Source organism: Staurois parvus, unplaced genomic scaffold (assembly GCF_062004578.1).
Source record: "Staurois parvus isolate SC_StPar_1 unplaced genomic scaffold, SC_StPar_1.0 ptg003117l, whole genome shotgun sequence".
NCBI classification, from domain to species: Eukaryota; Metazoa; Chordata; class Amphibia; order Anura; family Ranidae; genus Staurois; species Staurois parvus.
In genome coordinates, this window is record NW_028320913.1 from 123,687 (window position 1) to 149,472 (window position 25,786).

Genomic DNA, 25,786 nt, shown 5'->3' on the forward strand with positions numbered 1-25,786 from the left:
AGGGGGGTAAATTTGGCTATAATAATAAGAATATATATGTGAGATAACAGGAAGTGGTCGCCATGCAGGAACACTTAATATCTTGGATCTAACCACTTTGTATTTTTTAATTAGACTTTAATTTCAGAACCTTTATACCTGTATATAGTAATGTGAGTATTTCTGTCTTCCATGAAAAGCTGCACAAATATGTGAGAAATGTTCATTACACCGACCCAGACGGAGGCGAGATCTACTTCAATGAGAGAAGAGAAATCCCAACCGATCTTATTGTACAGAGCGGCCTTTATATAAACAATATATCTTTTCCTCAAAGCAAAATTTCCGTTATTCAAGGCCCGGATTTTGTACCCGAAACGTTTGATATGAGTAACATCTTCTGGAAACATGGCAATGTAAGAAATGACTTCAATGTTTTCTGTTCATATCATTTGCTGAGGAGGCTCATAATTAGGATTTATAGGAATTTGTATCCTTGTTTTAAGATATACCAACAAATACGTATTATCACGGTATAGGAGCCCGGCCAATTATCAATTCCTGCTTACTGATCCGGAGTGTCACGATATGAGTTCTCTGCCAGCCCAGTTATTAATCCCCAGGTATTAATTCCTTGTTCCTAATCCCTCCTGGCCATAGGAAGAGCTTCCTCCAATTAGTATTCACTCCTGTGTGCCAAAAGCCTCTAGCTGTAATTAACTCGCCCCTCCACAAAAGGTCCCAAATTCAATGAGTGTATATATCCCTAATTAGTGCCTTACGTTTGTATTAATGTATTTCCCCCACTAATTATCCGGCCCAACCAGTCCTTTCTGTGTACAGCTACAAATTAAATTACTGTAGTTCCATTCTCTTCATTGTCACCTGCTAATGACCCCCCTCCACCTCTCTTCCTGCTCAGGGGGTTTAAGAGGCCAGTGCTGGTCTCTCTTGTTGTGCCATTCTGCTGGGCAACCACTTAGGGGTCAAGCTGGACTCTAGTAGCCCCCCGGCTCTGCCTGAGCTCCATTGGAGGAAGGGGGATCCTAGAAGCTACATCAGCCCTGCCTGGAACGCTGTCAGCTCTGCCTGAGACTATCGCATCAGCTTTGCATGAGTGTATGCTCCCCTTGTGCTATCTGACTGCTTATGAACTGCCTCTTGGATTACAAATTGCTGTGGAGCCTTTAACTTTGCCCACCGGGGCTGTTTTACAAGTGACTGTTGTCTGTTTTAATAAAGCTTTAAGTGTTTGCCGTCTGCCTTGTGTGTTCTGTCCCTCTTACCCTCCGTTACACGTATGTTCATGAATGTGGTCATTCTTGGAGTCGCTGAAGGCTTTTAACTGCCATAATTTTGTGCAAAGTTTCCTATAAGTGATCTATTTTCTATTTTGAGTATATATGTGTTATGAAATAAAGTTGGCATGGTGCGCATGCGTGGCCAGCGGGGACGGACATGTCTCTCTGAGGCTCCTCTGCACCGCAGGGAAGACAGCCACCCTGACCCATGATCCTGGCCCGCACCATCATATAAATGGCCCCAGTTGCCATAGCAACCCCCTGCCACACGCTAATATGGTCAGGGGAGCGTCCCAGCACCAGACTCTGCCACCCGGCAAACCAATCGAGAAGGCCCTTGCTCGTGCCTCCTCCAAGATGGCCGCTGCACCCTCTCACAGCAGCAAGCCAGCAGCATTGAAGTATACAGCCCTGCACACGGAGCAGCCAAGCCATCCCTGCACTTCTGAGGGTGAGTCTGATGCTGAGACTGAGACCCCCATACATGCTTCAACACCTGATCTTACTACTCCTCACCTCACACGTTTTGGAAAAATGCTACACAAAGCCCTGAACACAGACCTCTGACTGCACCACAGACAAGCTGTCCAGAGAAATCCGTGAACTAGGGCAATGCACTGCTGACCTGGAACAGAGGGTGGATGACCTGAACGCCTCATTTCAAACACAAACACACGAACTTGACCTTTTGCGTGATGAAAACGCTACATTACAAACACGCTTAGTGGACTTTAAGAATCGGGCTATGCGCTCAAACGTGTGAATTCGTGGCCTTCCTGAGTCGATTATTGATGTCCAATCCACTGTCACAGTGTTATTTCAAGAGCTCTCCCCTGCTATTCCCATAGAATGCCTAGAAATGGATAGGGTTCACAGAGCACTGGATCCAAAACACCGGCGGCCCACCATGAGATATCATAGCCAAGCTCCACTTCTTTCTCACTAAAGAACAATTTCTACAAGCAGCGCATAGCGCAGAATCCAGGGTCACACTTACCAGCTATTCCAAGACCTCTGTCCCACTACCATCGCCAAACGAAGTGCCATGAAGCCACATTTACAAGCTCTTCAACAGCATGACATACTGTATAAATGGTGCTTCCCCTTCGCAGTACGTTTCCAGTACCAGGCCCTAGACCACATCTGCAAGACCCCTGATGAGCTTCAAGACACCCTGAGGAACCTCCAGCTGCACCCTCACACAACACCATCAGAAAGCTCCAGACGACAATCAGCAGAGGCGTAGCTAGGATATTTTGCGCCCGGGATGAACAGCCACCTCATGACACCCCCCCGCTTCATATGGTCCATGTAGACACCCCCCATCCCAATCACATTGCCCCCCCTTTATCCATGGCACTAAACACCCGGCTTGCCTCTCCCCTCGTCCCCTCCGGTACATGCCCGGCTCACTGCCCTCCTCTCCGCTCCTCTCCCGGCCGCTCACTGTAAATGGCAGACGTATCAGATGACATGTCTGCTGCAGCCGCTGCAGTGATCTTGTGACCTCATTTTGGCGCCACTTTACCTTGGTGCCCGGGTACATATGTACCCCCCTGCCCCCCGAGCTACGCCTCTGACGATCAGCATCATGCTCACCGCAGAAATCTCACCCGACACACCTCACCAACAGTCAACTCAACACCCACATATGAGGGCGTTTTTCATCACCTGCTCCATCTCCACAAGATTCCATGGACTAAATCTCATCAATCATCTCTCGCTTTACAGCCTACATTCAACGAAGTGGAACTCCGCCACCCTCGTAGTTGACACCCATGGTGTCTGTTCCTCTCATCCCTCACCTGAATGCAGATGCGAAGTATCCGTATCCTTATGTTAGCCCCCAGGGCTCATACTGTCCTTCTGACTTCTTCTTCTGTTCTCCCCCCTTTTTTTCTTAAAACAATGTTATAACCTGTATTGAGGAAAATTTCTTGCTGCACCGTATATCAAGGGCCGTCCTACTCTCTCTCCTCTATCGTTAAGAGCTTGTTGTGCCTTATATATTACTCGTTGGTTTAATCTTCAATCGATTATGCCTGTATTTTATGTATAGGATCCTCAGTTCTGGCGGCATGGAAGATTTCACCCCCCATCTCTGCAGACCTACCTGGATGACCGATGCCACCCGACCATAGGATCCCTTGACTCTCCTGTATGCCAAGCCTGATGTTCTTTCTCCCCCCAGGATTACACTACTACATTCATGTTTATATGCTGTCTTCCCCACGACCAGCGTACCTGCACACTCACCACTAGCCCCTTTGGTATCGCATTTTTGATACTACTTGGGCTATTACCGCTCCCCAGACCACCCGAGTCCTGGGTGATCCCAGGGACCACTTCTTTGCCTAATTATGGCCCCCTATAACCCTCTCCTGATACCCTTCCCTAGCCCTATCCTCCTCCCCTCTCCCCTACATGACTCCACATCTTTGCCTAACTCCTTCTCCCACACAACAATCTTACATCTAGACTGCCAGATTCTCTCTCAGCTGGTACCACTCTATTATCTGAATCACCACACGCTCTCCCCATGGGTTCCCTAAACATTCTCACCCTGAATGTTCAGGGTCTTAACATACTGCAGAAGCGCAACAAGGCATTCCCGCTCATTCGCATCATACAATGCCCTCCAGGAGACGCACTATACTCCTACCTCCACTCCAAAATTCTTTGGCCCCCGCTACCCACAGGTCTACACAGCCTCCGCCACTACCAAACGTAGAGGGGTACTCATTGCCTTCAACCGTGCGATGCCCTTCACATTGCATACTGAGATTAAAGACCCTGAAGGTCATTATCTCCTGCTCACCGGGCAACTTCTGGACTTTGAAGTCACCATCACCACGTATTACGCCCCAAACCAAGGTCACTTACCATTTTTTTCCCACCTATTATCAGTTATCGGCAATCACAACGTGGCACGTTGTTAGTCTGTGGGGATTCAAATTGCACGATATACCCCTTCCTAGATAAGTCCCCTCAACCCCCTCCTCTGGTCACCTCTAAACAAACCTTCTAAACTATATTACAATGTTACTCAATGATAGATACATGGAGAGAACTCAATCCCATGAAACGCCAATATACCTTCTATTCCCACCCTCATAAGACATTCTCAAGAAGAGATCACATCTTTATGACTGCTAGCTCTTCCCCACCGAGTACTGGCCTCCGACATCCTCCCAATTCCCTGGTCGGATCACTGTGCTGTTGTCACGTACCTGATGGGAGACTGAATTGACGAGGTCGTCCTCACTTGTGCCACTAGCCCTGACCCGGCTGAGGTTGAAACAGAGGGAGTCTAGGGACCAGGGGACAAGAGCGCCAGTGGTTGTTGCTTGCAACTCTTGCAGATGATGACCTTGGTAGGCAGGCTATCCTCTGATTTGGGAACTGTAGAAATAAACCAGGCAGGTTCAGTGGATTTGCCAGATGCATAGCAGAGCAAGGTAGGTAGCAAGGACACAGGACTGGAGCGGAATCGTAGGATAGCCGCGGTCATAACAGTCAGGCAGCACAGTACAGGATCAGAAGGAAAAGCCAAAGTCAGGATCAGAGCCCAAGTCAGGAACCAGGAACCAGGAGCAGGAGAGTAATCAGAGTCGGGTCATGAACAAGCCGAGTCAGCAACAAAGGAATCAAACAGGAGCAAGCAGGACACGTGGGGGAGCTGAAGACCAGTTAGCACTGAATCTGAGCAGAGGCTTAAAAAGCCCGTCTGGTACCAATCTTCGCCGTGCATGTGCACTCGTGCGTGCATGTGCGTGATTGTGCATTTCTGCACGCCCGCGCACAGCCGGAAATTCTTCTGCAGGATCTCCTTTGCGCGTATGCGTTCCCGATCGTGATTCTTGCTGGAAATCCCTTACATTGCCCCCCCCTTAGGGGCAGCCTCCAGATGCCCACTAGGGCTCGTTTCTCAGGATGACGATGGAGGTAGGCTTGAACTATCTGTGAGGCATGGACATTAGTGGACGGTTCCCAGGAGTTATCCTCTGGTCCATAACCCTTCCATTTTATGAGGAACTGGGTCTGTCCGCCCCTCTTCCTACAAATCAAGATAGCCTCAACCTCGTACTCTTCATTTCCCTCAACTAGCAGTGGAGCAGGTGGCTCCGAATTCCGGTTGGGAAACCCACTTGGGATGTGTGGTTTTAATAAAGAGCAGTGGAATACCGGGTGAATCTTCAAGTTAGCCGGTAGTTGCAATTCAAATGCCACAGGGTTAACCCTTCTCTTGATGGTAAATGGTCCCAGGTATCTTGGACCAAGCTTCCTTGATGGACAACTTAATTTCAGATTAGTCGTGGACAGCCAGACTTTATCCCCTTGTTTCAGTTTCAAGTTGCCCGTTCTCTTTCTATCAAAAAATTTTTAGTTGCTCACCTGAGCTTCATTAATTGTTTTCTGTAACACTTTGCCGTTCCTCCTGAGGAACTCCATCCTTTCTTGTACCGCCGGAACAGCAGCCTCCACTGGTATTTCTGGAAGAAAGGAGGGATGGTATCCATAGTTAGAGTAAAAGGGGGATTGCTTGGTGGTGGAATGGCTGGAATTATTACACGCAAATTCCGCTAAAGGAAGGAGTGATGCCCAGTCATCCTGTGAATATGAGGAGAAGCATCGGAGATATTGCTCCAGAGGTTGATTTGTCCTTTCCGTTTGTCCATTTGTCTGCGGGTGATAAGCAGAAGAAAAGCGTAACTCGATCTCTAATGCCTCACACAGAGCTTTCCAAAATGTGGATGTGACCTGCACTCCTCGATCAGACACAATATTCAGGAAAACGCCATTGTTAGAAGCTTTCCTTAACCTAATATCTAATATTTGCTTATTAACAGTACTAACATATGTATGGATGAGTTGGATCTTAATAGAATAATTGAGTTATTATATTTCTATTTGTTCTAGATTGGGAAAAGTACGTTAAAAAGACTTTATATAGTCTGTGTATACATATATGAACATATATCTTGGTTTTCTCTACATTCAAGCAATGTGGTAGTAATTAGCCATTCCTCCCCCCATCCTCCCCCATGTAAGAGATTATGTTTCACTAACTAGAGAATTGTAAAAATCTATTTCATACATTTTAGGTTTACAAGATTTATACTGAAATATTTCTTGATTATGATATTTATACATGAGATAAATCTTAAGATTACTTTTAGGAGATTATATATATATATATATATATATATGTGTGTGTGTGTGTTATATATCTAATTTATCCTAATTGATGGAATGTCAGTGGAGTTTTGTCTAGACCTTCTAAAGTTACATTCAGACTCCAAGGGGAGGAGAAGTAGACTGGAGGTTTTGTTCTAATACATCTGTTGGTGTAAATTATCTTTGTGGGACTACACGAGAATACCAACCCACTTTTAGGAGATGGTGGGGGCTAGAGCTCTTTATACAACAGAACAAAGACTTTTTAAACCCAGTTTCATTTGGGAGCAAGGCGAAGGGAGCTTGCTCATACACACACAGTTTCATATTATACACACACAATTACATACAATTTTATTATTAAGAACTTAACTATACTTTTTGGACTTTATTTAAACATTCTGTATTCCAATATATTATTTCTAATTTTATGCAACATTATAATTAAATAATCTTTTTGAGTTTATATAAGAGTTGGAAGGACTTTCTAATTTGGACTTTTCTCATCAATACAAGTTAACAAAATATCGAGACAATACGATATTTTACAGCCATGTAGCCTTACGATCTCCTTAATGAAAGCGGAGGCAGTTTCTGTGGCGGAAGGAGTCCCTTTCAAGGGAATGAAGTAGTCCATCTTGGACAGGCGATCAACTACTACAAAAATAGTGGTGAATCCCTCAGATGGGGGAAGTTCAACAATAAAGTCCATGGAGATCATGCTCCAAAGTTTTTCTGGTACAGGCAAGGATTCCAACAGGCCCTAAGTCTTGGCTTTATCAGACTTACTCCTCAGGCAGACTGCAAGATCTCACATAGTCCTGGCAATCCTTAACTGTGTTTGGCCATCGGAAAGAGCGAGAGACTAAATCTGAAGTCTTGTGAATCCCAAAGTGACCTGCTAAGGGATGGTCGTGACATCTCTGGAGAATAAGAGTTCGAAGTTCTTCGGGCACAAAGATTTGTTCCTTGTGGAATATATATGCAGGTGCATATTTATGTGAGGTGGATGATTATCCACGGCTTCTTTTATCTGCATTACAAGGTCTGTCTGTAGAAGTAAGAAGTTCTTGGCTGGCAAAATTGTGTCTGGTTCGGACTGCACAATTGGGTCAGGAAACATACAGGACAGTGCATCGGGTTTACCATTTTTTTGATCCCGGTCGGTAAGTCAGATGGAAGACGAAGCGGGAGAAAAATAGTGCCCATCTTGCTTGTCGTGGCCTGAGGCGTTTTGCCGTTCTCGGGTACTGTAGGTTTTTGTGGTCAGTAAAAATAAGAATAGGATGGGCTGCTCCCTCCAGGAAGTAGTGCCATTCTTCCAATGCTGCCATGATGGCTAGTAACTCTGTTTCCCATGTCATAATTCCTTTCAGAAACACTTAATTTCCGGGAGAAGAAAGCGATTGGGTGCAGAGGAGATTTGAGTCCCTGTCTTTGTGACAATATGGCTCGTACCGCGCTTTCTGAAGCATCTACTTCAAGGACAAAGGCTAGAGCAGGGTCTGGATGGTTCAGGATGGGGGCGGTCGTGAACATGGTTTTTAGTTGCTCAAAGGCTTTTTGGGCCTCAGGAGTCCACTTGAAGGGAATATGCTGCCTGGTGAGCTGTGTCACTGGTGCGATGATTCCAGAGAAGTCCTTGATAAATTTCCTATAGAAGTTTGTGAACCCTATAAAGCACTGCACTGCTTTCCTATCTCCTGGAATGGGCCATTCTAAGACGACGGACACCTTTTGGGATGCCTTCAGAAGTGATCACAAGCCCAAGGAATTGGATTGATTGCTTCTTGAATTCTCATTTCTCGGCCTTTGCGTAGAGATGATGCTGGCGTAGTCTATCTAGAGTCTTTTTTACGTGATCTCAATGACTTTCTATGGAACAGGAAAAAAACAGGATCTCGTCCAGATAAACAATTAAAAATAGATCCAGATAGTCCTGAAATATATCATTTACCAGGTGTTGGAAGGTTGCTGGGGCATTACAGAAACCAAAAGGCATTACCAGATATTAAAAATTCCCAAATCTGGTTCAAAAGGCCGTCTTCCATTCGTCACCTTCCCGAATTCTCACTAGGTTGTAAGCGCCCCTCAGGTCAAATTTTGAGAAAAACCATGTTCCTCGTAGCCTTTGAAAAAATTTGGGGATCAGAGGAAGGGGGTAACGGTTTTTGACCGTTATTTTGTTTAGATCCCGGTAGTCTATACAAGGTCTCAAAGTGCAATCCTTTTTCTCCACAAAGAAGATGCTGGCTCCTGCTGGTGATGTAGAAGGCCGAATAAACCCTTTTTCCAGGCTTTCGTCTATATACCCCCGGAGGACCTCTAATTCGACTTCGGGTAAGGGGTAAATTCTGTGGTCTCCAAAAGCTACTCCTAGCTGGGTTGGTGGGCGATTCTGATGAGACAACAATCGTAGAGGGCCCAACTTCAGAGCATATCAGAATTTTCCCATTAGTCTTCTCATTCAGTCTTTCCCGAATCCGACAGTCAATTATTATTATTATAATTATTATTATTATACAGTATTTATAAAGTGCCAATAGTTCGCTCAGCGCTGTACATTACAGAGGGGGACAGAACATGTGACAGAACAATACCAATATAATGCAAAACATGAGGGGATCGAGGGCCCTGCTCTTTCGAGCTTACAATCTAGGAGGGAGGGGATAGTGGCGCAGGAGGAGATAGCTGTGGGGGATGGGGTGGTAGGAAGAGTGGAGGAGGTTGGCAAGTTAGCAGGGGGTGGGGTAGGCTTCCCTGAAGAGATGGGTTTTCAGGGTGCGCCTAAAGGAGAGGAGAGTAGGTGATAATCTGATGGGTTGGGGCAGGGAGTTCCAGAGGATGGGTGACACCCTGGAGGAGTCTTAGAGGCGGGCATGGGAGGAGGAGACCAGGGAACTAGAGAGAAGGAGGTCTTGTGAGGAGCAGAGTGTGCGTGCTGGGTGGTACTTGGATATTAGGTCATTGATGTAGTTCGGGGCAGTATGGTGGACGGCTTTGTACGTCAGTGTTAGGATTTTGAATTTGATCCGTTGCGCAATCGGAAGCCAGTGGAGGGATTGGCAGAGGGGGGTGGCGGAGATGGAGCGGTTGGAAAGGTGAATGAGTCAGACAGCCGTATTCAGGATCGACTGAAGCGGAGATAGCCAGCGGCGAGGCAGGCCAGTGAGGAGGGAGTTGCAGTAGTCGAGTCGTGATATGATGAGGGAGTGGATGAGCTGTTTAGTGGTTTCTGGGGTTAGGAACGTGCGGATTTTGGCGATGTTGCAGAGGAGGAGTCTGCACGAGCTTGTTAAAGATTGGACTTGGGGCTGGAAGGATAGGTTGGAGTCCAGAATGACACCAAGTACTCCGGCCTGCGGGGCGGGTTTGATGGTGCCGTTGTTGGATGTGATGGAGAAGTCAATGGAGGGTGGTGTCCGGGCTTGGGGGAAGACAAGAAACTTGGTTTTGGAGAGGTTCAGTTTAAGGAAGTGGAGCGACATCCAGTCTGATATGTCGCTCAGTAGGTGTGTGATTCGGGCAGAGACTATTCGTCGGCATAGAGATGGTAGTTGAAGCCTTGAGAGTGTATGAGTTGGCCAAGGGAGGAGGTGTAGATGGAGAAGAGAAGGGGCCCAAGGACGGAACCTTGAGGGACCCCAACAGAGAGGGGAAGTGAGGGGGAGGTGGTGGCATTATAGGTAACGCTGAAAGAGCGTTGTGACAGGTAGGATGAGAGCCAGGAGAGAGCAGAATCTCTGAGGCCGAGGGAGTGTAGTTTTTTGAGGAGCAGGGGGTGGTCGACTGTGTTGAAGGCCGCAGAGAGGTCAAGGAGTAGGAGCACTGAATAGTGGCCATTAGCTTTGGCGGTTAGCAGGTCGTTGGAGAGTTTGAGTAAGGTAGTTTCGGTGGAGTGTAGGGGACGGAAGCCGGACTGTAGGGGATCGAGGAGGTTGTTGACATTGAGGTGAGAGCTTAGGCAGGTGTAGACTAGGCGCTCGAGGAGTTTAGATGTAAATGGGAGCAGGGAGATGGGTCTGAGGTTGTTCGGGTCATTGGGGTCCAGGGAGGGCTTTTTAAGTATGAGGGTGATGTGTGCATGTTTCAGAGGGGAGGGGAAAGTCCCGGAGGAGAGGGAGAGATTAAAGATGTTGGTGAGGGAGCGTAGGATGGAGGGGGAGGGAGGTCGTAGGAGTTGTGAGGGGATAGGGTCGAGGGGGCAGGTGGTGAGGCGGGCATCAGAGGATCTTGGAGACTTCCTCGATAGTAGTAAGGTCAAAGGTGCGGAGTGTTGGGGAGGCTTCAGTATGAGGAATGTAGGGTGGGGTGGAAGAGGAGGTCAGAGGAGTGGTGGGGCCGTGGGAGAGGGGTGATGAGGGGATAGCTGAGTGAGGGGGAACGGGGTTGGAGGGAGTTTGAGCAGCGACGAAGTCCCTGCGGGTTATGTCAAGGTAGAGGGGGGATGAGGGGATAGCTGTGTGAGAGGGGACGGGTTGAGAGGACGTGTGAGCTGCGGCGATGTCCTTGCGAATTGCGTCAATCTTGTTTTTGAAGTGATTGGCAATCTCAAGGGCAGTGAGTGAGGTGCTGGGTGGAGGTGGGGGTGGCGAGAGTAGAGAGTTGAAGGTGGAGAAGAGTCGGCGAGGATTGGAGAAGAGGGTCTTGATGAGGGTCAGGAAGTAGGCTTGTTTGGCTGCGTGGAGGGAGGAGGTGTAGGTGTGGAAGGCAGATTTGTATCGGGTGAAGGCTTGTTGGGATTTGGTTTTGCACCATAGTCGCTCCAGGGCACGACTGTGTCGTTTGAGGGTTTTGGTGTGATCAGTCTGCCAGGGCTGGAGCGGTCGGGGTCTGATGTTGCGTGCGGTTAAAGGCGCTAGTGAGTCAAGGGCTGCTGACAGAGCGTTGTTGTAGGCAGTCATAGCCAAGTCAGGGCAGGACAGGGGGAGGATGCTGTCATGGAGTTGATCAGCTACAGAGTGAAGGGGGGCAGGGTTAAGGTTGCGGAGGTTACGGCTGGTAGTAGTGTGACATTTGGAGGGGTAGGCGTTGGAGGACGAGGAGATAGAGAAGGTAATCAGGTTGTGGTCAGAGAGAGGGAAGGGGGTGTTAGTGAGGTTGTGGGGAGCGCAGCGGTTGGAGAAGACAAGATCAAGGATATTACCGTTGGAGTGGGTGGTGGATTGTATGCACTGTGCAAGTGCAAAGGAGGAGGTTAAGTGGAGGAGATGGGATGTGTCCGGTTGTCGAGGTTGACAGGGATGTTGAAATCCCCAAGGATGATGGTGGGTAGCTCAGAGGAGAGGAAGAAGGGTAGCCAGGAGGAAAAGTCATCCAGGAAGCGGGGTATGGATCCAGGAGGCCGGTATATCACAGCAATCTTCAGGGGGGTTGGGGAGAATAGTCGGACGCAGTGGGCCTTGAAGGATAGGGAGGGGGGGTTTGGGAGGACTCGGAAGGTGCTCTGCGGTGACAGGAGCAGACCAACCCCACCACCTTTACGACCGTTAGGCCTGGGTGAGTGGGTCCAGGTGAGACCTCCGTAGGAGAGTGCAGCAGGGGAGATAGAGTCACTGGCCTGGATCCAGGTTTCCATAATCGCTAGGAGGTTGAGGGAGCGGAAAACAAAGAGGTCGTGGATGGCGGTAAGCTTGTTGCACACCGATCGGGCGTTCAGGAGTGCACATGAAAATGGGGGGGAAATTTTAGGGAGCAGGGGGACAGATACTAAGTTGCGGGGGTTGCGGTAGGACGTGGAGGCGGGAGGGTGCTGTGCGGGTGAGGGAGGTGGTGGAGGGCCAGGATTCGGGGAGATGTGCCCCGCAGTTAGGAGGAGGAGAAGGGTAAGAAAGGTGGCATGGGAGCAGGATGTGCAGGAGCGTGAGAAACTAATAGTGGAGGTGTTCGGGTCAGTGGGAGAGTGGAGTAATAGGAGGAGGTGGTGGGTGCCGTAGAGGGGTGAGGGGAGCAGTGAGGACACAATATACAATTATAATAAAATGCATATACTGATACAATGTATAATAGAATGTATATAATGATACAATGTATAATTGAACGTATATATTGATACAATGTATACTAGAATGTATATAATGATACAATGTATAATAGGATGTATATAATGATACAATGTATAATGGAATGTATATAATGATACAATGTATAATGGAATGTATATAATGATACAATGTATAATAGGATGTATATAATGACACAATGTATAATAGGATGTATATAATGACACAATGTATAATAGGATGTATATAATGATACAATGTATAATAGGATGTATATAATGATACAATGTATAAAAGAATGTATATAATGATACACTGTATAATAGAATGTATATAATGATACAATGCATAATTGAATGCATATAATGATACAACGTATACTAGAATGTATATAATGATACAATGTATAATGAAATGTATATAATGATACAATGTATAATAGGATGCATATAATTATACAATGTATAATAGAATGTATATAATGATACACTGTATAATAGAATGTATATAATGATACAATGTATAATGAAATGTATATAATGATATAATGTATAATGGAATGTATATAATGATACAATGTATAATAGAATGTATATAATGATACACTGTATAATAGAATGTGTATAATGATACAATGTATAATGGAATGTATATAATGATACAATGTATAATAGGATGTATATAATGATTCAATGTATAATAGGATGTATATAATGATACAATGTATAATGGAATGTATATAATGATACAATGTATAATAGGATGTATATAATGATACAATGTATAATAGGATGTATATAATGATACAATGTATAAAAGAATGTATATAATGATAACATGTATAATATAATGTATATAATGATACACTGTATAATAGAATGTATATAATGATACAATGTATAATCGAATGTATATAATGACACAACGTATACTAGAATGTATATAATGATACAATGTATAATGGAATGTATATAATGATACAATGTATAATAGGATGCATATAATGATACAATGTATAATAGAATGTATATAATGATGCACTGTATAATAGAATGCATATAATGATACAATGTATAATAGAATGTATATAATGATACAATGTATAATGGAATGTATATAATGATACAATGTATAATAAGATGCATATAATGATACAATGTATAATAGAATGCATATAATGATGCACTGTATAATAGAATGCATATAATGATACAATGTATAATAGAATGTATATAATGATACAATGTATAATGGAATGTATATAATGATATAATGTATAATAGGATGTATATAATGATACACTGTATAATGAGATGTATATAATGATACAATGTATAATAGAATGTATATAATGATACAATGTATAATGGGATGTATATAATGATACAATGTATAATAGGATGTATATAATGATACAATGTATAATGGAATGTATATAATGATACAATGTATAATGGAATGTATATAATGATACAATGTATCTTTCTCCACCATTCATAGAGAAAGGAAAAAAACAAGGGGGACGAGCTGCACAGTGACTGATCACTGTGATAGCCAATCAGAAGCTATAACAGTGATCATGTGACCCGGAATCGGGAGTCCCGTATCCCGATTGCTAGAATGGGACTCGGGGCTCTTGGTGACACCAAGGTCTTTGTGACTGGGAGCACGCCGTGCTGCGCGCTCCCAGCAAAAAGACAGGTACACAAATATGCGGCCCCATGGAAAACAGCCCAGTTCTGTGAAGCAACGTATTTGTGTGACATCGGAGTCAAGGGGTTAAAGGGAAGCTTTGCACTAAAAAAGCAGTTTAACCTAAAATAGAGGTCCCATCAGCATGCCATAGGTCCTCCTGCATACGGGGCGTTTTTACAGCGGCTGTTTTTGGCTTTTGACGTTTTTCTCTACAGCCAGTAACCCCCCCAGCATGTTATCCTATGTGTCCGTACACACAGACTGGAATCAGCATTGTTTGGCTGAAAAAAAAACAGGACTAGCGGGTTTCTAAATGAGTTTTTTAGCTGTAAAAACCCCGTAACACTGAAAAATGTGCCAAAATGCAGTAAAACATCGCAAACCGGTGTTTTTGATCCCCAACATTTTTTTGTAAGAAACGCAAATGCGGAAAAACGTTGCTAAACTCTAATGCAAAAATTCTAAAAAAAAGCTGAAAAACTCCAGTTTTTAACGTGACTGAATGCCCCAGATGAATGAAAACCCCGAAATACTGCCCCCCAAGAGGATCTCAGATATGCAGATTTTGACCCATATTAGAAGCAAACCTGAACTTCATTCCTATTTGTAACACTTAGATTGTATAGTCTCTTGAGGGATGACGGACATTTACATTTAAAAATGATAATAATAATGATGATAATAATAATAATATCTGATTTCAGGTTCCGGTATCTCGATGCTCAGATCCCTGTTTACCCGGCAGCAGAAAAAAGTTTGGCTCTTCCATACATAAATGCTGCTATGAGTGTTCCCCGTGTCCAGAAGGAGAGATATCCAACATTTCCGGTACAGTTTGTATTTCTTAGTTATTGTTTGACTCGGCAGACTTTACCAATGTAATACTGCTACAGCTCGGAACGGGTGCGCAAAATCATGTGTGTGTATGTATGTGTGTATATATATATATATATATATATATGTATATGGGATTTTGCAGTTCCAGGTAGCGCCGCCATTCGCAGCCTCGGCTGTCAATCACCGAGTCCTGGCGGGTGATTACTTGCCGCCACCCGGTGATCGCCGAGTATCTCCGACAGGAGAGAGACCTGTGTATAAACAACACATATCTCTCCTCTGTCAGCTCCTGCACACTGCTTTGTATGGCTCTGCATAGCAGTGTGCTACAGTGAAACACACAGCACACAGTTAACCCTTCGATCGCCCCTCATGTTAACCCCTTCCTGCCCAGTGCCATTAGTCAGTGCTTTTTATTAGCATTGATCACTGTATTGGTGTCATTGGGGATGTCAGAGACACTAAGTCAATTCCCCCCCAATATCAGAATGCCTGCTGCAGTCTATAAATCACTGATCACCGCCAAAGACACGGAGCAGAATACATTTTGGCTGAAATTTATGACAAAATTAGATTTTTAAACATTTTTACTGTCTTTTTTCTCCAGTTTATCTGAGGATTGCAGTCATTTACCGGCCTCCTGGCCCTGTGTCACACTTTCTCAATGATCTGTCCACATGGCTACCCCACTTTCCTCTGAAGTACCCGCCATCATCCTTGGTGACTTTAGCAGTCCAATCAATGTTAACACCTCAGCCACTTCTCAACTACTCAGCTTAACCTCTACATTTAACCTAACACAATGAACACAAGCCACCACTTACACCAATGGCAACACCCTCAACCTCGCATTCTCCCACTTATGCACTCCCTGTAACCTCTCCAACATCCCTTTTCCTCTCTCTGACCACAACCTTCTCAGTTTCACACTTTCCCTGTCTCCTACCTCCCATGCCTCCAACCATCAAACGGTTACCCGCAGGAAACTTGGCCACCTCAACCCTTCCCTTCTTCATCCTGCTACTGACTGCCTTTATGATAAAATTGCTCCCCTGTCCTTCCCAGACCTGGGCACTTCTGCCTACAACAACATTCTGTCATCCTTCCTGGACACCATGCTCCTCTCACTACACGCAGAACCAGGCCTCACCTGTCACAACCCTGGCAAACAGATAACACCAGAAGTCTCAAGAGATGCAGCCCTGCTCTTGAGCAAGTATGGAGTAAAACTAAATCCCTGAAAGACTTTACCCTCTACAAATCCCTCCTTCTCAAATACAGCTCCTGCCTCCATACTGCTAAACAAACCTACTACACAAGTCTCATCAAAACCCTCTCATCCAAATCCTGTCAACTCTTTTCTACCTTTAATTCCTTACTTCACCCCACACTGCTTCCAGACACCAACTAGCTTACTGCCCAGGATATTGCCAATCATTTCAATAACAAAATCAACACAATTCGTCATGAGATATCCAGCTTTCTCTCCCAATCAACACACCAAGTACTTCAACCCTGTTACCACTGAGGAAGTTGCCAAACTCCTTTCCTCTGTCCACCTCACCACCTTTCCCCTGGACCTGTCCTCTCTCAATTACTATGACCACCTTCCTGCTCCATCCTAAACTCTCAAACCCACATCTTCAACCTTTCCCTCTCTTCAAGTACATTTCCCTTCACGCTCAAACATGTACTGACCACCCCCATACTTAAAAAATCCTCACTGGACCCCACCTGTTTGAATAACCTAAGACCCATCTCCCTGCTCCCATTTGCCTCCAAGCTTTTTGAATTCCTTATCCACAGTGGTATAAGTTGCTACCTCCTTCACAACAACCTTCTCAATCCCCTACAGTTCTGCTTCCTCCCGCAATGTTCCACTGAAAATGCTCTATTAAAACTCACCAATGACCTGCTAACTCCTACGGCCATTACTCCATACTCATACTCTTAGACCTTTCTGCTGCCTTTGACACAGTTGACCACCCACTCGTCCTCACCAACTCCACTCAATTGGCCTCCATGACTCTGCTCTTTCCTGGTTATTCTGGTACCTATCTCAGTGCACTTTTAGTGTCACATACAATACCATCTACTCTGCTCCTCTTCCTCTTTCTGTTGGGTTCCCCCAAGGCTCCACCCTTGGGCTCCTCCTCTTCTCTCTCTAAATCTTTTCCATAGGCAAGTTGATAACCTCCAGTGGCTTTCAATGCCACCTCTATGCTGATGACACCCAGATCTATCTCTCAACTTCTCAGTTCACCCCCTCAATCCCCTTACAGATCACAAATTTACTAAGTGACATATCAGTATGGATGTCACACCACTACCTCAAACTCAGTCTTTCTAAAACTGAGCTTGTAATAGTTCCTCTTTCTGTATCCCTTCCCCATGACTTTACCATTGAGATCAACGGCACAACCAATGGTCCCTCCACACATGCCAGGTGTAATCTTAATGGTGCTAGGTGTAATCCTAGACTCTGACCTCTCCTTCATCCCCCACATCCATTATCTGGCTAAATTTTTCTGCCTCAAACACCGAAACATTTCTAGAATTTGCCCCTCCCTGACTAAAGACACCACACAACAGCTTATTCACTCCTTGATTATTTACCAACTTGACTGCAACTCCCTTCTCACTGGCCTACCCTTACACTGGCTATCCCCCCTTCTGCTATGAATGCTGCTGCCAGACTAATGCCTCTTACTATCCAAACCATGACTACTGCCCCTCTGCCTATCTCTTCACTGGCTTCAACTAACCCAACACATACATTCAAAATACTAACCACAACATGCAAGGCCATCCACAACATCGCCCCCAGCTACATCACCAACCTCATCTGCAAATATTGTCCTCTACTCCCAAGACCTCCTGCTCTCCAGTTACCTCCTCCCACACTCACCTCCAGAACTTCTCTAGACCCTCTCCCATCCTCTGGAAGATGGCCACCTAAAAGCAAAGGATTTGAGTCTCTGTAGCATGACCTCCGACAGGTTCAAGCTGAGTGCCTCAGACTTCTGATAATTTATTTGAAAATTAGATAATTCACCATAACGTCTAAATTCAGCCATCAAGTTGGGAATGGTGACATCCAGTTAACTGCTAAAAAAGAGCAAATCATCTGCATAGGTAGAGACCTTATGGCATTTATGCCCAGTCAAGATATTATGAATGTTCTGCTTACTCCTAACATAGTGTAGAAATGGTTCACACATTAAAGGAAAATGAGGGGTGAAAAGGCACAACCGTGTCTTGTACCATTTGTAACAGGGAAAGGAGACAAGAGCAATCCATTAGCACCTGTGCTGTGACTCAGTCCACGTTCTCATAGTCGGACTAAGGCCTGTGTCTTCCAGTGTGACCCTGATAAAGGACAAATTCACCCTGTCAAAGGCCTTTTCACATCAGTAGAACGAAGGAGAGTTGGAGTAGTCTCTGGCAGGACAGAATGTATAACATTAAGTCTTCGGATCATACCATCCCATGGCTCTCTGTCTAGCATAAAGCCCACCCGGTCATAATGGATAATGTTCTTAAGATAAGGAATCAGATGGGTAGCTAAGATTTTAGTGAATAGTTTCGGATCAAGCTTGAGCAGAGAAATAGGCCTTTAGTTGGCGCATCGAGTGGGATCTTTCCTTTCTTTGGTGATCACTGAGATATGGGCTGTTAATGTTTCTGGGTGTACAGTGTGTTCATGAGAACACAATGGACATTCACTCTGATGGTAATACGCTTGGCCTTGTATAACCCCATCTCTGCACTCCTGGCAACTTCACCAACACCCCCAGTCCTTTCTCTGATCACAACCTCATCAGTTTCACAGTATACTTGTTTTCAACCACCTATCCCCCCAAGCAGCAAATGTTTACTTGTAAAAACCTTCACCCTTCTCTTTTCTATTCTGCTACTGACCACCTCTATGACAAAATCTCTCCCATTTCCTGTCCTAACCTGGCCTCCTCTGTCTACAACAGTTCACCGGTTCTTTCTCTGAAGATGTGCTTGGCACGTAACGCGTAAGGAGGAGCCTGCGCACGCCTTGACGTCACGCCGTCGGAGCATTGTGGAGCTCCGGCGGCCACTACATCTGACAGGACGGTTAGTCCTGTTTGTTTTTGCCGCTAGCTTTCATACTTTGCTAGCCGTGTGTTATTTCATCGTACTGCCTTTTATTGGATGCATCCTGTTTTATCCTATTAAACCAGTTTTAACTGTACTTCACTATGGGCATTTTTTCTTGATCCCTTGTGGGGAGTATCTCCTCCTAGATACCGTTGATGTGCAGTGGAGGAGTGGTGGCTTTCTCCGGTGGAGCTGTGATTTTCTTCCTTGCTGTTTAGTGGATCCTTTTGCTGCTTGTTTGAGGATCTTCACTTATCAAGGGATTACATCTATCCTTTTCCCGTGATGACTACATCCTGAACTCCATCTTTTGCCACATTACATGCACCTCTGGTCAGTGTGCACTGCCGTCTGAAGTCACCTTTACTGGGACTTTCTTTATTGGGAGCCATATATATGAATATGAGTTACAATCCTTTTTTATATATTCATATTGTTACTTTATGTCACATTTATAACCTTTTAGCGCTGCACTTTTTATTGTATATTCATGTGAGGATTTTTTTGGTTGTCCTATGTGTTTCAGCTGCTTGTCCACCTAAAAGCGCTCACTTTTTTGCTCTCTGTTTCTTACAACAGTTCACTCTCATCCTCAGTGGATGCACTTGATCCTCTAACTAATGAAATGACTAATGAAACCACCAAGCTACTCATTCACTCCCTTATTATATCTTGCCTTGACTTTTGCAACTCCCTTCTCATATACCGATCTCTCCATAGGCTATTCCCTCTCCAGTCTATCATGAATGCTGCTGCCAGGATCAACTACCTTACCAACTGCTCACTGTTTGCCACCCCTCTCTGCCAATCCCTCCACTGTCTTCCAATTGCCCAATGAATGAAATTCAAAATGCTAACAACAACATACAAAGCTATTCACAACTCTACCCCCAGCTACATCACCAGTCTTGTATACAGATATCTCCCAAACCATCCTCTCCGCTCCTCTCATGATCTCCTGCTCTCAAGATCCCTTGCCTCCTCCTCTCCCATCCTCTAGAATTCTTGACCTCAATCTGTCTGGCTATCCCCTACTCTAGATGCCTTTAGGTGATCCCTGAAAACTCATCTGTTCAGGGAGGCAAAAAATTGCAGAACAAACCTCCAAAAAAATTTCAAATATATTAATAGTAAAAAGGTCCGGTCCGAGCATGTAGGCCCTTTACAGAATCATCTAGAGGGGGTGACTGGGGACAAAGAGAAGGCCAATGTATGAAATCCCTTCTTCAGCTCTGTGTATACAAAGGAACATGGGGGGGCTCCTGTTCATAATGGGGGGTGGTACTGACACAGCTCCAGATGATTCACATTGGCTCACAATTTAAATGATCCAAAAATATTTAGACAGAATAAAGGTGAATAAAGCCCCTGGACCGGATGGCATACACCCACGGGGCCTTACAGAATTGATCTCTGTCATTTCACAGCCATTGTTTCTCATTTTTAGAGACTCTTTAATGACTGGCATAGTACCACTGGATTGGCGTAAGGCCAATGTGGAGCCAATATTTAAAAAGGGCTCAAAATCTTTCCCAAGTAATTATAGACCTGTTAGTGTAACTTCTATAGTTGGGAAGATACCGGAGAGTTTAATAAAAGACCACATAGAGGAGTTCTTGCTGGAAACAAATATTGTAAGCAACAGACAGGATGGATTCATGAAAGGCAGAAGTTGTCAAACAAATCTGATTTCTTTTTATGAGGAGGTGAGCAAAACCTTGGACAGAGGGGTGACGGTGGACGTGGTATACTTGGACCTTGGACAGAGGGGTGGCGGTGGACGTGGTATACTTGGACAGAGGGGTGGCAGGGGAAGTGGTATACTTGAACACAGTTCCCCACACACGGCTAATGTGTAAGGTAAAGTCTACGGGCTGGAAAAATCAGAATGTAAACGGATAGAAAACTGTCTAAAAGATCGTATTCACAGAGTAGTGGTTAATGATTCATAATCTGAATGGTCTAGGGGTGTCAGTGGTGTACCCCAAGGTTCACTGTTATTAGTGGGGTACCCCGAGGTTCAGGGTTATTAGTGGGGTCCCCCAAGGTTCAGTGTTATTAGTGGGGTACCCCAAGGTTCAGTGTTATTAGTGGGGTACCCCAGGGTTCAGTGTTGGGACCCTTACTTTTTAATATATTTATAAACTATATAGGATTTGGGATTATAAATCCCATTTCAGTGTTTGCAGATGACACCAAGCTGTGCCGTGGAATAACGTCCTTACAGGATGTCTCCAATTTACAAGCCAACCTCAATGCTCTGTGTAATTGGGGGACTATGGGGCCAATGAGGTTTAATGTTTATAAATGTAAGGTTCTGCACTTGGGGGCTAAGAATATGCATGCATCATACATACTAGGGAGGTACAACTGGGGGGGTCAATGGTGGAGAAGGATCTGGGGGGGTCAATGATGGAGAAAGATCTGGGGGGGTCAATGATGGAAAAGGATTTAGGGGTTCTGGTAGATCACAAGCTTAATAATGGCATGCAAGCTGCGAGTTCTAAAGCGAGCAAAATCCTCTCTTGTATTATTATCAATATTAACACCTCAACTAGAATATGCAGTTCATTTTTGGGCACCAATTCACAAAAAGAACATTGGGGAACTGGAGGAAAAAAAAGTGAATGGAAACCAAACTGATACGAGACATGGAGGAGCTCAGCTACGAGGAAAGATTAGACGAATTGAATGTATCCTCTTCTTAAAAGAGGAGATTAAGGGGGGATATGATCTCCATGTATAACACATAAGGGGGGATATGATCTCCATGTATAATACATAAGGGGGGATATGATCTCCATGTATAATACATAAGGGGGGATATGATCTCCATGTATAATACATAAGGGGGGATATGATCTCCATGTATAACACATAAGGGGGGATATGATCTCCATGTATAATACATAAGGGGGGATATGATCTCCATGTATAATACATAAGGGAGGATATGATCACCATGTATAATACATAAGGAGGGATATGATCTCCATGTATAATACATAAGGGGGGGATATGATCACCATGTATAATACATAAGGAGGGATATGATCTCCATATATAATACATAAGGAGGGATATGATCTCCATGTATAATACATAAGGGGAGATATGATCTCCATATATAATACATAAGGAGGATATGATCTCCATGTATAATACATAAGGGGGGATATGATCTCCATGTATAATACATAAGGGGAGATATGATCTCCATGTATAATACATAAGGGGAGATATGATCTCCGTGTATAATACATAAGGGGGATATAATCTCCATGTATAATTCATAAGGGGGGATATGATCTCCATGTATAATACATAAGGGGGGATATGATCTCCATGTATAATACATAAGGGGGGATATGATCACCATGTATAATACATAAGGGGATATGATCTCCATGTATAATACATAAGGGGGGATATGATCTCCATGTATAATACATAAGGGGGGATATGATCTCCATGTATAATACATAAGGGGGATATGATCACCATGTATAATACATAAGGGGGGATATGATCTCCATGTATAATACATAAGGGGGGGATATGATCTCCATGTATAATACATAAGGGGGGATATGATCTCCATATATAATACATAAGGGGGATATGATCTCCATGTATAATACATAAGGGGGGATATGATCACCATGTATAATACATAAGGGGGGATATGATCTCCATGTATAATACATAAGGGGGGATATGATCTCCATGTATAATACATAAGGGGGGATATGATCTCCATGTATAATACATAAGGGGGGATATGATCTCCATGTATAAATACATCAGTGGTTCATATAGTGAACTCGGTGTAGTTATTCACCCTGAGGTCATCACAGAGGACAAGGGGGCGCTCTTTACATCTGGAGGAAAAGAAATGTCATCTCCAAACACGGAAAGGTTTCTTCACAGTGAGAGCTGTGAGAATGTGGAATAGACTCCTTCCATAGTTGGTTGTGGCTAGCTCAGTGGATTGCTGTAGGAAAGTCCTGGATCCTTTCTTGGATACACAAAATATAACTGGATAGAACATTTATAGGGAAAGTTGATCCAGGGAATATCCGATTGGCTCTTGGGGGGGTCAGGAAGGAATTTTTTCCCTGCAGGAGCAAATTGGATCGTGCTTTGCTGGATTTTTTTTTTGTCTTCCTCTGGATCAACTGTAGGTGTAGGATTATAACTTTTTCTTTTATTTTTTTCGATGGTTGAATTGGATGGACTTTTGTCTTTTTTCAGCCAGACTAATTATGTAACTATACGACTCCAATCACACATTTATCACTTCCATTAGCTCTACCCCCACAGTTATAACCCTTTGTACCACTTGCCCGACCCTATTAGATTGTGAGCTCTTATGTGCCGGGCCCTCTTAATACTCTAGTTTGTATTGCATTGTAACTGTATTGTCTCCCTTTATATTGTAAAGATCTGTGCAATCTGTTGGCTCTATATAAATCCTGTATAATAATAACAGGACAGCTCTGAATTTCTGACATAATCAACAGGTATTATTTTTTTATTTGCATTCATTATTAAAACAAAATGTTTACAATGGTATATTTAACAGGCCAAACGGTAGGAAAAAAGAGATGTTCATTTTCAGGGTTTTCAGACAATTAAATTGAAATTCCCCATTGTCACTTTTTGCCTATTTATTTTACATATCTTTTTTTTTTCTTTTTGTGTTTTTTTAAGCACATACTAATGTACATAATGTGCAGCCTCTACACATAGGAGTTCAACTGTGTGATATCTATCTATCTATCTATTATCTATCTATCTATCTATCTATCTATCTATCTATCTATCTATCTATCTATCTTTCTCCCACAATTAACTGATGGAGATCCCATTGCTAGCTGGGAGACAACACAAGACAGTTCATTTCCTCAGAAGCTCTGACTCCGATGCTCATTGTGTTTGTATTGTTCTTCCTGCAGACAGTGAAAACTGCATGAAATGTCCTGATGATGAATGGCCAAATGAGAAGAAGGATCGGTGTGTTCCAAGAGTGGTGGAATTTCTCTCCTACACTGATGACACCATTGTTGCAGTATTTTCAGCTGTCTCCATCCTCTGTTGTCTTCTGACTGGTTTAATATTGGGGATATTTATACATTACCAGGACACCCCCATTGTTAAAGCCAATAACCGGAACCTGAGCTATCTTCTCCTGGTCTCCATCATGCTGAGCTTCCTCTGTGTCTTCTTGTTCCTCGGCCATCCAGTAGATGTAACCTGCATGCTGCGTGTCACCTCTTTTGGTGTCATCTTCTCAGTTGCCGTCTCTTCTCTACTTGCCAAAAGTATCATGGTGTGTATTGCCTTTAAAGCCACCAAACCTGGGAGTCCCTGGAGGAAATGGATGGGAACCAAACTGCCCAATTGTATCATTTGTGTCTTCTCACTGGTCCAAGTCATAATCTGTGTCACTTGGTTGTCTATTTCTCCCCCCTTCCAGGATCAGGACACTCACTCTTATCAGGGGAAGATCATCATTCAGTGTAATGAGGGTTCAGTTATCGGCTTCTACTCAGTCCTGGGATATATGGGGCTTCTGGCAGCTGTGAGCTTCATTATAGCTTTTATAGGCAGGACATTACCGGACAGTTTTAATGAGGCCAAGTACATCACCTTCAGCATGCTGGTGTTCTGCAGTGTCTGGATTGCCATGATCCCGGCCTATCTGAGCACCAGAGGGAAATACATGGTGGCTGTGGAGGTTTTTGCTATAATGGCCTCAAGTTCTGGACTTCTTGGCTGTATATTCTTCCCAAAATGTTACATAATTCTGTTCAGACCTGACCTGAATACAAAGACAGTTATCCGCTAATATGTGAGGAGCAACACTGGGTTACCTGTAGTTATAGAATTATCTCTATTATTGTTCATTTTAGTATTTTCTAGTGTAATGAGAATGAACATTGTATAGAAAACATTTAATACTTACTGTACTGCTCTGGTGGATGGTCCATTTAATTTTTGCTCTGCACACCGTTGGTATCAGACACTTTGGATTTGTTGGAAACCATGTCCCCTGCTGGGTGTAGTGGTTCCTCCCACTGGACATTACATCACTACAGAACAACTAAGTCAATTCGTGAGGAGGAACCACAGTGAACAGAGGGGGACAAAGTATCTAATACTTCGTAAAGTGTCAGATACCAGAGCCACCCATTACTCTTCAAGAGAGGGAAGATTTCACTCACCACCTTCCTGGAAGCTAAATATTATACATGTTCTTTTATAACCTGATTGTAATATGATATACATAGTGTCAGGGTCACTTTAATTATATTGTATATGAATGTATCCTGCTATATTAATAAATACAATTTGCTTTGGGCAATTTAAAATCATTTTTAATATTAGGTGAAGTTGATAGGAGCTCAGTAAGTTCACATTTTAGGCTGGCTGTATTTCCTAGCAGACAGTGCAACAGTAGAGCTTCTTTTGCCAAGCTTCAGCCTGTAGGTAGCCCCCCTCTGCTGGGGCCCCCTCCCAGGCTCCATACTCCAGAACCTTCCTTCACTCTGTCTTCCACCCGACTCCCCTGTTGTTCTGGCTCTTTCACATTTAAGGGCTGTCCTAATCACCAAGCCAGGTCTCCTGCCTTGGCATTTTCCAGATTCCCTCAAACATGCA

The 25,786-nt window shown here is 44.1% G+C and overlaps 1 protein-coding gene across 1 annotated transcript; it reads left to right on the forward strand.

Annotated features, from left to right (window-relative positions):
• Nucleotides 1-350: 350 nt before the first annotated feature.
• LOC149428581 (vomeronasal type-2 receptor 26-like) lies at nt 351-25,481 on the forward strand. The gene is made up of 3 exons (XM_089667233.1): nt 351-395; nt 14,860-14,983; nt 24,082-25,481. Exons 1-3 carry the CDS (start codon nt 366-368, stop codon nt 24,972-24,974), a joined length of 1,047 nt encoding a protein of 348 aa, XP_089523359.1. The 5' UTR covers nt 351-365; the 3' UTR covers nt 24,975-25,481.
• The last annotated feature ends 305 nt before the right edge of the window (nt 25,482-25,786 follow it).

Bases quoted from the DNA above. Each gene is read 5' to 3' on its own strand.
- LOC149428581 (XM_089667233.1), top strand. From the start codon at position 366: ATGAGTAACATCTTCTGGAAACATGGCAAT. The intron at 396-14,859 runs GTAAGAAATGAC...ATCTGATTTCAG, and splicing joins TCTTCTGGAAACATGGCAAT to GTTCCGGTATCTCGATGCTC. The intron at 14,984-24,081 runs GTACAGTTTGTA...TTCTTCCTGCAG, and splicing joins AGAGATATCCAACATTTCCG to ACAGTGAAAACTGCATGAAA.